At 45.5% G+C, this 12353-nt stretch overlaps 1 protein-coding gene across 2 annotated transcripts; it reads left to right on the forward strand.

Moving 5' to 3' along the window:
* Positions 1-7015: 7015 nt before the first annotated feature.
* Positions 7016-11783, forward strand: GPX4 (glutathione peroxidase 4). 2 transcript variants are annotated; one of them, XM_072111553.1, is made up of 8 exons: positions 7070-7173; positions 8588-8638; positions 9052-9146; positions 9253-9397; positions 9714-9865; positions 11272-11296; positions 11376-11435; positions 11548-11783. In XM_072111553.1, exons 1-8 carry the CDS (start codon positions 7102-7104, stop codon positions 11578-11580), a joined length of 633 nt encoding a protein of 210 aa, XP_071967654.1. In that variant the 5' UTR covers positions 7070-7101; the 3' UTR covers positions 11581-11783. The 2 variants fall into 2 exon arrangements, with proteins under 2 accessions (XP_071967662.1, XP_071967654.1); XM_072111561.1 differs by lacking the exon at positions 8588-8638 and having other exon boundaries at positions 7016-7173.
* Positions 11784-12353: the final 570 nt, after the last annotated feature.

Below are 12353 nucleotides of genomic sequence, written 5' to 3' on the forward strand. Positions count from 1 at the left end.
GCCATCATGACGCCGCACGCAACAGGGTAGGAGGAGTAATGTGGCTTCTGGGGCGTGGAGTAGCCGCGCTGTGTAGCCTCGTGCTCGGCTACTCCACGCCCCAGTAGCCGCATAACGAAATTTACATATTAGCTCAATAAAGTGTACCAAAAGTTAGCGGGGGCGTGAGGATTAGCTCTAAAAAGAGCTATCCTCACGTCCCTTACATTCACCTACCACCCGATCTACCTTTATAGGTAGAATCGTGGTGGTAGGTTCTCTTTAAGGAGCTGTAATTACGGTGGAAATGTTTTACCTTTTTTGTACTGAACTTGCACAGATTTAATGAAGATTTTCCCAAAGAGTTTTATTTTTACATTAGTTTTCACTAATAAGTAACCCATAAATATGTTCCTTGATTCTACATTATTGTAGCAAACTGCTTCTGAGTAAAGGAAATGGCCAGGCTGCAATAGTAAAAATCTTCATTTGCCTGCCCTTGAATTTTTTTTTCCAGTTTCCCAGTACATAGCTTGACATCCAAAATGGCTGTTTGTTTGGATGTACAGGTAAGTCCAGGTGACAATGACCATAGAAGACTTCCAAGATCCTGCTGTAATGCAATGAAAACCCTAATGACCTCAGTTTAACTTTTAGGTAAAATTGGTATCTGGTTTTCACTGATCTCCCAACACATTGGGGCAGATTTATCAAGCTGTCTGAAAGTCAGAATATTTCTAGTTGCCCATGGCAGCCAATCACAGCTCCCCTTTAAAATATTCATGAGCACTGGTAAAATGAAAGCTGAGCTGTGATTGGTTGCCATGGGCAACTAGAAATATTCTGACTTTCAGACAGCTTGATAAATCTGCCCCATTGGGTTTGCATTGCATTTAGAAATGCAATGGAAGTGTAAGTGGGTGGGACTCTGTCCAATCGCATAAGCATTTCCATTTTAATGCATGTGATTGGCAAATAACACTGTGTGTCTTGCATGTGAGCAATGCAGGACAGTTGGCATATATTATCTTACCTATTGCCTGAGGGTGTTCTGTGTACTGTAAAAAGAAAAACCTTGGGGCACTCTCACACTATTTGTGATCAGCTAATCACATTATACTGATCACACTACAGTGGTCCTATTTAGAGGGAGATGCAGGGACTCCTTGCATCATTTATCTATTTGATGTAAGGAGTCTCTTCCCCAGCAGTGTGATCTGCCTGTGCCTCAAGACTCTGTATCCCTGTAATGGTGTGAACCTAGAACATTGAAAGAGGTGTGTATAAGCTCTATGTTCTCTTTACAGACCCGCCTCCCCTACCATATATACATTTTAAAAAAATATTCATGCATAACCCTTTTTAAACAATTAAACACACTCTTCAAAGCAGCTCATTTAGCACTATGCACTCTTATAAAAAAAAAAGCTTTTATTTTAAATTTTGTACATATACAATAAACAATTTGACCAAAAAGAACACTGGCTATTACTCATTTAGCCAACAATACAGGAGAATAATATGACAATATCAAGAAGTAATCAGGATGTTATATTACCCATAAAGTGTGTGTGATATGTTATACAGGTTACAAAGAAAGCAGAAACTTGTAGGCAGTCCACTTGATGGAACGAACTTAACCTTGACATTAGACAATCATACACTCACACCAATGTGCTTGTTCTCCTTTGGTATGGGAGTAGACGAAACATGTAAAGAATTATAGAGCAGTATGGGGATTGACACACCACCTAGACCAGATACGCTCAAATTTCTTGGGGCACTTCCTATTAAGGTACACTGAGTGATAACACTATTAATTAGCAAAATCCACCTTTTTAGCGGGGGAGGATCCTGTCATCACCACCACTTTCCGGGGCATAATATAAGGCAAACCTATAAAAGATTTTATTGTAGTGGCCATTGATGGCCTCATTCATTACATCCAGGAGACAGACAGAGGGGGACATTTGGCGTGGGAACTCAAAGTGTTGATTGAGGAATTCCAGGACCTCCGACCAGAAGGCATGGACCCTAGGACAGGTCCATACACAGTGTAGGAAGGTTCCAGCTTCAGCCTGACAGCGAAAACATAAATCATTGGGCATCACTCCCATACGGAATAATTTGGCGGGGTGACGTACACCCGATGAAGAAATTTAGACTGGATCAGGAAATCCCTTGCACTCACCAAAAGTAGGAAAGCTCAACCTCCCTCCAGTCTTCATCCGACAGGTCAGGGATGTCGCGCTTCCAACATATACAGGTCTATCAAACGGTCTGGTATCTGTAGATAGGAGCTGATCAATAAATTTCACACCCACAGGGCACAATGCAGAACCACGTAGCGGCCAAAATGATCTGGTGCAACTTGTATAACCTGTATAGGAAGCGCCTAAGGCCGCGGTCACACGTACCGCTAGGCGTCCGTCATAACGCGACGCTAGCGCACAGGGGGAGGTCCTCGGCCCGAACGCACATGCGTTTCCAGGGAAACGCATGCGATTGTTAAGCCGATCGCATGCGTTTCTCTGGAAACGTATGTGCGTTGGGGCCGAGGACCTCCCCCTGTGCGCTAGCGTCGCGTTATGAACGGACGTCTAGCGGTACGTGTGACCGCGGCCTTAGAAATAAGTATGGATACCCCCCTGTTTTAAACAGAATAAGAGGAATGGTATCCTCTAGCTACCCAAGCCCTCTTCAGGGTGAGAACTTTCTGGCCTGTCAGATGAGTTTCTTGAATACATACAATGTGAAGAGCTTGCTGTTTGATAACATCTAGTATCAGGGCGCACTTAAATTTAGAGTTGAGGCCCCTGACGTTCCAACTCAGAATTCATCAGGATGTTGTTAGGCAGTCAAATTTAGAGAGTACGGAGCAGAGGAGGGAAGGGAGGGAGGGAGAGAAGGAAGGAGAGAGGGGAGGGAAAGGGAGGGAGGGAAGTGGAGGAAGGAAGGTGGGGAGGGGGAGGAGAGGTAGGAGAAAAGGGCAGTGTTTTGGATCCAAGACCATGTCATACCCAGCAGGCCAAGTTGGTTAAAGGAGAGACAGCGGCAATGAGAGAAAACAGGGACAGTAGGCAGTATATCAGCCCCCCCCCCCCCCATTGGTTATAAAGGCACCGAAAAGTGGGAGAACATGAGTCCCATAAATGTTCAATTATATGAGAATATCCAACGGATTACAAGTAAACCAAAACGGATATGCGTCCGATTTTCATTCCGGAGGCGAAGGTCTCCCAGCTGCTTCCCGGGGGGGGGGCGGCATCGACCCAGTGGAGGGCCTCAGCAGAGGAGGTGAAGAATCGCGTCTTCTGACCATCCACAGCACGAAACCTCGAATGATACAACATGGAATACTTATACTTATCCTTTGTCCTGAAGGCCAGCACGGACTTCGTTAAAATGGTACTGCTGTTTCCTCACCGATGCAGAAAAGTCAGGACACCCTATTATCCGCGTAGCGGATTTCTCCTTTACTGCGGACCTCTCTAAGGATCAAGTTTCTATCCCTAAAATGAAGCAGTCAGCCCGAAAGTGTCTCGGGTTGCCCACTGGTGGACCAGGGTGGGATGGCACCCAATGGGCCCTCTCTACTGTAAAAAAGGGAGAGAACGTTTCTGGTGGCAGCATATCTTTAAGCCAATTTTCGGGGAGCCCGACCATCCGGATATTGTTACGTCGTAGACGGTTCTCTAGATCATTGGCTCTGACGACTGAGGCAGACATTTGTCGCTCGAGGTCGCTGATCTGGGTTGGCATGGGCCGTTTCCATGATACGTTCTTTGTTATACTAAGACATGATGTGCACAGCGCCAAAGTCCTGCCTTAGCTCATCCACTTCTGTAACAAGCTTAGACGGGCACATGTTTATGGCCACTAGCACCTCTGCGAACTTGCGGTCCAGCACTGCGGATGGATAAGTAGTATCTTCATAATTCATCAGCTGTGGCGGGCTCTGCGAGCCTTCAGAGAGAGGGGGATGGGTGCGGGGACCCTTGTGAATAGCAAGGCTGTGTGCGGGGGAATTTCCCCAGCTTCTTGGGGCATTGGACTGGATCTGCGCCAGAACCGCCTGGGAAGTGGAACACTCACGGGCATCCAGCGACTCCAGGGACTGGAGGGGGGGGGGTGTTCCGGGAGAGACTCATCATCTGAGGGAGGCGTAGATGCATTTGATGACGCTCTGGGCAGTTTAGCCGTCTTCCTTTTGTTGCCTATAATGGTAGTTAGGCAAGGAAGTCACAGAGGCTATGCTACTGCACTCCTGGAGGGTTGTGAAGGCTTGGAGGTCTCTGTGGTGAGCTGGATGGCTGGGGTGTATAGTTCTACCTCCACTTATGTGCTGTGACGCGGCCGGGGTTAATAGTTCCTGTCTGGGACTGCAGACCACATGGATCCAAAATGGCGCCCCCGTCAGCACAAGCCGGAGGGAGACCAAGGTGCCCGCCACAGACAGCAGACTACCACCGCAGGGGAGCGACTCACAGCAGTCCGGGGCAGCGTCGGGAGACAGGTGCCAGACAGCGGGTCTGTTGGGATCTTCCTCCTCGGGGGGCATCCGCGGGAGAGCACCGGGGGTATGGTTGCCGCGGCGTGCAGCACTTACTGGAGCCGGAACCGTCGCAAGACAGCGCCAAGGCAGGGGAGCAGGTGTCCGGAGCCCAGGGGAGCAAGGTGGAGGGCTGTCTGGTGAGGGATAGGGTATCATTATATCTATTCATTAATAGAGGGACATCTGCTGTGGACATTTCTGTAAAGGGGGTGCTGCTGTGTATATTTCATAAATGAGGGGCAGCTGCTGCTGGACATTTTATTAGAGTAGCGGCTGCATTTCCTACCAAGTCAATAATTTTTCCCAGTTTTTGGTTAAAGTAGGAGCTCTGGCTTGTACATAAGTATTTACAGTAAGATGGGGAGTTCAGCTACAGAGCACAGAGGTCAGGCCAATGGCTGCAGTAGCATCTCCTACACCAGTGATGGGCAACCTTTTGAGCTTGGTGTGTCAAAATTCGCCAAAAAACCGAGCATAACTCGGGTGCTGTGTCACCATGACAAAAAAAAACATAATTTTGTGATATTTATAGTTTAAATAATAAATCTGTATACTATTTAACTTCTAGGGTACTTTAACTGTAGGTTGTCTGATTGATCCTACCATGTACTGCCATTCTACAGTATGGCAGTATATGGGGATTTTCCCAATCATCTATTATTATATGCAAATCGCACATTGTAATAGATCAGTTACAATCAGACAGGTGTGGAAATGCTTAGTAACCTGTGAACTTTCAGTCATGAAAGTTCACAGGTTATAGCGAGGGCGCAGGCGCCGCTGTCTGCATCTCCCTCATGCCTTCTTGGCATGGAGAAGGTGTGAGGAGCAAAATAATCGCAATGTCTGGCGATTTGCAAGGCGTTGCAATTATTTCAGGGCTTGTAAGTCACAAAACTGACACACAAGGCCTGATGACTGTCTTCTATCATACAGTGCACTGACCTTACTTACTATATGATGAGAGTGGTTGTCCTCCCTTGCCCCTGCTGTGGAGATGGTCAGTGTAGAGGTGGAAGCTGCTGGGACATCACACAAGGCAGCAGCGATGTGACCTCTGACTGTGCTGCCATCTTCCCCCCACCACAATTATCAGGAGCTGCAGAGGAGCCTCCTGGGTGTATGGCCGGGTCACCTCTCCTGCTGTGCCCCATGCTGATACCTGTGCTGACTGGAGACACTGGGCACAGCTCACACATGGGGAGAGGTCGGCCCGAGGAGGAGGAGGGGGGTGCTGGAAGCTCAGTGCAATCTCTCAGCCTCCTGGCTACTGCACCTGGTCATGTAGGATGAAACTTAACTCTCAGGCAGCCGCGTGTCAGTGAAAATGGCTACGTGTGTCAGCACTGACACGCGTGTCATAGGTTAGCCATCACTGTCCTACACTGTCTGGGAGTTTGGTCTGGACGGTAGTTGGGGTGGATGGTTTCATGGAGTAAGGGAATGTGATTGGCTTTCCTTAGTAGATGGGTTATAAGAGCACGTTTGAAGTTCATCATTAAATTACTTTTATGAACAGTACAAGATTAAATATATAGAGTAGTATTTAAAGGGGTTGTCTGGTGGTATAAAAAAAAAAACCCTCGGGTGGCCGGGTAAAAAAAAATAAATTAAATAAATTAAACATGTACCTCGTACCTACCGGCGTCCAGTACTGCAAACAGCTTCCGCCTGCCCACACCCACCCATCCCTATTCCCAGTGTTGTATTATGCAGGATGTGCGGGCATGGCCGACCACCTGCCGTCCAGAAACTGAACGCAGCGCGGCTTCCGGTAAGCACATATTAATTTTCGGTGGCCCATGCTGGCCACCGAAGGGTTTTTTAATACCTTTGGACAACCCATCTAAATCCTAACATCCGGGCACCTATTAGTGTGGAAGCTTGGGGGGCCCTAGTCGTGTGAACAGCCCAGGAGCCATTGGACACTTAGGCCGGTGACATACGTGGCGTTTTTGTTGCATTTTTTAATTACGTTTTTGCATCCTTGAAAATTGCAACAATGCTTTTTCAATGGGTTTTTGGATAAAATGTTTTAACTTGGCGTTTTCTCAAAGCCGTTGATTTTTTAAAACGCTTGTGTTTGTGGTCTACATTTACAAACAGCAGGGAGAAGATGACTGTATTTTTACAAATTCCAAGAGACACAACTGCATGCAATTAAAGCATTGCGTTTTAAATGCAAACATTTGAAAAGGCATATGTAAAAACGCATGAGTTTTCAATGCTTTTGAAATCGCAGCAGAAACAGGATAAAAACGTCATGTGCCACTGATGGAGACTCTCATGGCTTCTGCTAGTCAGAAGATGGCAAACACAAGGACATCTTCACAAGAATGCGCCAAACCTAGAGAACATGGAGGACACCATCTTGAATGCTGAGCTAATGAAACCGCTAGAGCCACCTTGTGCATCACGGCTCAGGTGACAGCAGCGTCAGCGCCGCCATAAACTGCTGACACAGAACACTGACAGCTTCCAGCTGATTGGTCGGGCTTTATCCGCTTACAACCCGCCTCTCACAGTGATAGGTTTACAAGGAGAATGTAAGGGCGGGACTTGGTGCCATGTTGAAAGCGCTGTTTGTTGGTGCAGGGCGGCTCGGAGTGCTTGGCGGAGTTTGCGGCAGGAGAGCCATGGTGAGGAGCGCTGGGGGCCTTATGTCTTTTCTGTACAGCGGGTTCTGGCGGTTATGTGTAGGGGTCACCTCATGGTGTATAGTACAGATATGTGCGGCGGGCTGTGCGCATGTCACCTGCAGTGGATGGCGGCCTCTGTGCTTGGCCCTGCTGAGTGGGATAAGCGGGGATAACGCCTTGCATAACTTGATAACCCCGTGCGAGCAAAGTCCTTGTTTGTCAGTTTAGCCCCCGCCTCCTCCCCTATGCCCCTCACTGACTAGTGGCTGTATAACGCAGGTTGGGGCAGAAATGGGGTTGCTGTGTACATGAACCTCGCTATTGCCTAGCATTCATGTCTTGCAGGCTCTCATTCATGTCTATAAGGATTACTTGAGGATTCTCACATACACTGTAGTGCAGGGTTCCCACTGCTTCATTTGGTTCAGAAGGAGACTGAGAATCAGTGTTACCCTGTGCTATAATCTACCATCACCCAGGAGCACTTATAGACACATGACTGTGGTTATCCGTGGCCTCCTTCCTTCTAAACTCAACTTTTACCATTCTACTACAGGGTTCCTGGGGTTATCAGAGCCCCTGTATGCTGCCGGCCATTACCACCACATATAAGGCGATTGCCACAGGGCCAGGATCCAGTGTCCAGTAGGCTTGTTAGCTGCTTTTAACCCCTTATTGACATGGCCCGAAAGGGCTCTAGTGACCAAGCACTTTTAGCTAATTTCTTACACCGCAGTTTAAGGGCCATAACTTTTTTTTTTTTTTTTTCCAGGGTGTTTTTTTTTTTTTTAAATTTGTGGTTAAGTGTGGGGGGGGAGAGGCTTTTTTGTAACTCAAACTGAACATTATTAATGAATACCCAATTTTGTTTTGGTCGTTTTGAGATAAAATATGTCTCGGGCAAATGAGGAGACTATGGTTTTTGTGGTGTAGCCTTGGTTTTATTTGTTCATATTTCCCCATACAAAACAAATGTTCATCAACACTGTTTGTTTTTACTTTGTATGTCCCCCATGAGGTCATTAAAGACCCCTAGGGGACCCCCCCCCCCCCTTGTAACTAGGGCATCTATAAGAGCCCATTTACAGCGGGAAACGACCACTTGTGACTGGTGATGCTGCATTGGGTTAGACCCAGCAACTCGGGGTAACTCCTCTGGACCCGGCAGTGCCAGCTCTGCTCCTTCATGCATCACACTATCCTCAGTTCTGTGAGGAGCGGAGAAGGGGGCAGCTGTGATAAACTAGCACTGGAGCAACAGAAAACTGCAGTGACCTCTAAAGACTTGTGCTGGCTGATGTCTTAAGTCTGTGGGTGAGGAGTTAAAGGATCTGCTTGATAAGCTGTTATATGACTGGAAAGAGTGGGCTGTTTCCAGGCTGACTGTACATTGCAAATCTCCATTCCCTTCCAGACTCTCCTCCAAGCCTGTGTAATAGCTCTGTGGCTCATTGATGTGTCTCAGGTGAGATTATACCGGTGTGGCTGGAAGCTTAATTGTCTAGCTGCTCCCTTTCTATGTAAAATGTGTAGGTGGAGATTTCTGTAACATAATTTAATCATATAGAACATGCTAGTTTCCTTGAAAAGCTATAATTCCTACAGTAATGTAACAAAAGAGAAAATAATTCTTCAGCTCGCCCCTTTAAGATGTCCGCTGTGCTGTAAGGCCGTTGCTCGGACGTGCTGTGCGGGGACCAGCAATAACTTCAGAGAAAGAAAAACGGGTTGTCCAGCATCCAGGCAATTGCCTGGATGCTGGACAACCCGTTTTTCTCTGATATAATTCCTACAGTCCTCCTTTGGATCTCTGCATGCCAGCGTACGCTGTCTAGTAATATTCTGTGGTGGTGTACAAACGGTTTGTTTGTTTTGCAGTGTGCTCAGGTGGACGACTGGAAGAATGCCAAGACTATTTATGAGTTCTCCGCTACGGATATCGATGGCAATGTAGTGTCCCTCGAGAAATACAGGTACTGTGTCCTTCTTGCTGTACTTGTGTTAAAACTTTTAGAGCAGACCAACAGGAGACCCATAATAACTAAAGAGTTAAGAACAGATGTAAATGTCTTCTCACAGGGGCAATGTCTGCATCATTGTAAATGTAGCCTCCAAATGAGGAAAAACGCCTGTAAACTACACTCAGCTAGTCCAACTTCACGCCAAATATGCTGAGAAAGGTTTACGCATCCTTGGGTTTCCTTGCAACCAGTTTGGAAAACAGGTAGGGGTTGACCTTTTGGCTTTTTTCTTTTTTTGTGAACATAGAAGGATGAATGAGAATGTTTAAGCATGTACAGTATTCTAACATAACATTTAAAAAATATATAGATTTTTTTTTTTTAATTGGTGAAAAAAAACCTAGTAGACAAAAATGAGCTGGTACCTACTGGTGGTGTGCAGTGAAGAGACTTAAACTATCCTATAAAGAAATTGCTCATATTGTTGAATCTACAATGGAACCTAGATGATAAGTATTTAAGTTTATATCAAACCTTTCATTTGACAGCAATGTTTTTATTTATTTTCCCCCGTATAAGGAACCAGGTGATGAATCTCAAATAAAAGACTTTGCTGCATCATACAAGGTGGAATTTGATATGTTCAGCAAGATTGATGTCAATGGAGATGGTGCACATCCTCTGTGGAAATGGATGAAGACACAACCCAAAGGGAGGGGTACCTTGGGAGAGTAAGTCTTTGATGTTTTCAGGAATATGGGTGTCTTGTAGATTACATACCTGAAGTGGTCCTTTAAGCCTGCATTCACACACGTGTACGGGGGATGTATATACGGCCGATATACGTCCCCCATACACTTCCATGGGTTGACGGCATCGTACGTAAGCGGACATGTCCTATCTTTTCCTATATTACGGCGCCGTGGCCCATATGTTCCTATGGAGAGGGGCTGGGGTGAGCTGCACTCACCTTCTCCTCCTCTCCCCTCGTGCGGCAGTGTGCATGTAGCCTAACTAGAAGGCAGTCCTTAAAAGGTAAACTGACCTTCTAATTTGCATAGACTACAGTAATTTGAAACATTTAGTTGGAGATGTGCATGTGTGGATTTGCACATCTCTGAACACATTGCAAACTGCCTTTATTTGCCCAGTGGCTAGTGTGTATTGACAGTCTTTATCAGCTGCAAGCTGTATATGACAAGGATAACATCCCATGTGTTCCTGGCCAATCTGCAGTCTTTGTCATGTGTAATATTTCAGTTTTGAGTCTCAAATCTGATATTGTATTTGTTCTCTGAGCAGCCTACATACAGTACCATGCTTTACTGCATTGAATAAAAGCTTCTGCATAGTTCTACCTATACAGGCGGTCCCCTACTTAAGAACACCCAACTTAGGCAACCCCTAGTTAAATGGACCTCTGGATGTTGGTAATTTACTGTACTTTAAAGCATAATTGCAGACACCTTTGATAACTGTTATAGCTGATTATTATAGCCTAGAGCTATTGTTAAGTCTGGTTCTTATGACAATCCAACATTTTTAAAAATCAAATTGTCACACAAACCAAAAACATTTTGGCTGGGGTTTTTAGAATCCTATGTAGACTTCAGCAACAATGAAAATGGTGAATTCATGGTAGCTAGGCTCATGAATAAATTGGGTTATTGAGAAACATCCTAACTCTTTTTTTTTTTTAAATGGAACTCTTCTTCACCATTTGTCTGGTTTAGCCATGATGTGCAGCTCCTGTTGTAGGCTACCTGCACATGTAATTGAAAATGATTTCCAGGCATGCAAAAAAAGAGCAGGTCCTATTCGCACTCAATCTTTTGCATCTCAGGCAGAAGGCTCATGCACAGGGCCCTTAATGATGTGTACAGGTAGCCTTATTCCTAGAAATTTTCTTACCAACTGGAATTATTGGTTGGGAATTCTCTCTGTACTGTCAGTATCTAACGGCTGAGATATGGCATGAAATGGGAATTTCCATTGATCATTAAGATCTTCAACTTCTGACCAAAAAAGTACAGTTGAAAGGTGTGTGTTTTCCAAATTATTCAATCATCCCACAGTTGGGGTTGAACTGCTCTTTAATACATTATACTGATCTGTGGTTTTTTTTTTTCCCCCTTAGTGGCATTAAGTGGAATTTTACAAAGGTAAGGCCCTGATTAATACCAATGCTGTTTAGTATAGGACTGTTCCTTTCCATTTATTAATGGCCATTCCTTCTTGCAGTTCCTTATTGACCGAGAGGGTCAAGTGGTTAAGAGATACAGCCCCATGGATGATCCAGTTGTAAGTATTATCCTGCAAAGTTGTATGAACCTAGAATATTAAAGAATGGCAGGTGTCTATGCTTTAAAGGATGTTGTGTAAAATGTATAAATTTTTTTTTTTCCCCATGTAGACCATAGAAAAAGATCTTCCAAATTACCTGTAAGATGTTCCATGCTTGCAGTGTCTGACAGTTGACTACAGTCTTCAGTCCAACTAATGATGGTATGCTTCAAAACCGTGAGGGAGAGGCAGACCGGAAGGTGTGTTGGCGTGCACCTGTGGAGGAAGACTGCACTTTGCTGGCAGGACCTGAGCCATGGAGGAAGGGATTGTCATTTCTACAAATAAATATACATTTAAATGTTTTGTCAGTGTTTGGTAATGATTATTTAGCTGAATAACTGCTATGCACGAATCTATTCCTCTGTCTTGTGTGTTAAAGGAAACCTACCACTTGAAGTGGCAGGTTTCCGATGGAAATACCGGGCACCAGCTCAGGGTGAGCTGGTGCCGGAGCTTATTTTAGTTAGTTTTTTAAACCGCGGTATCGCGGTTTAAAACACTTTTTAAACTTTATAGCCGGCGCAGGCAGGTACGCGCTCGGCGCTTACCGTGCACGCGGCTACATAGGAAGTGAATGAGAGCCGCGTGCACGGTAAGCGCCGAGCGCGTACCTGCCTGCGCCGGCTATAACGTTTAAAAAGTGTTTTAAACCGCGATACCGCGGTTTAAAAAACTAACTAAAATAAGCTCCGGCACCAGCTCACCCTGAGCTGGTGCCCGGTATTTCCATCGTAAACCTGCCACTACAAGTGGTAGGTTTCCTTTAAATAATGTAGCACCATGATGGGAGGTGCATTTGAGATTAGACTGCTCTAAAATTAATTGCACTAATTTTGCTGATGTCATCTTATATAAGCATTCTAGCTTTACTTG

The sequence above is a fragment of the Engystomops pustulosus genome, chromosome 1, assembly GCF_040894005.1.
Source record: "Engystomops pustulosus chromosome 1, aEngPut4.maternal, whole genome shotgun sequence".
Lineage (NCBI taxonomy): Eukaryota > Metazoa > Chordata > Amphibia > Anura > Leptodactylidae > Engystomops > Engystomops pustulosus.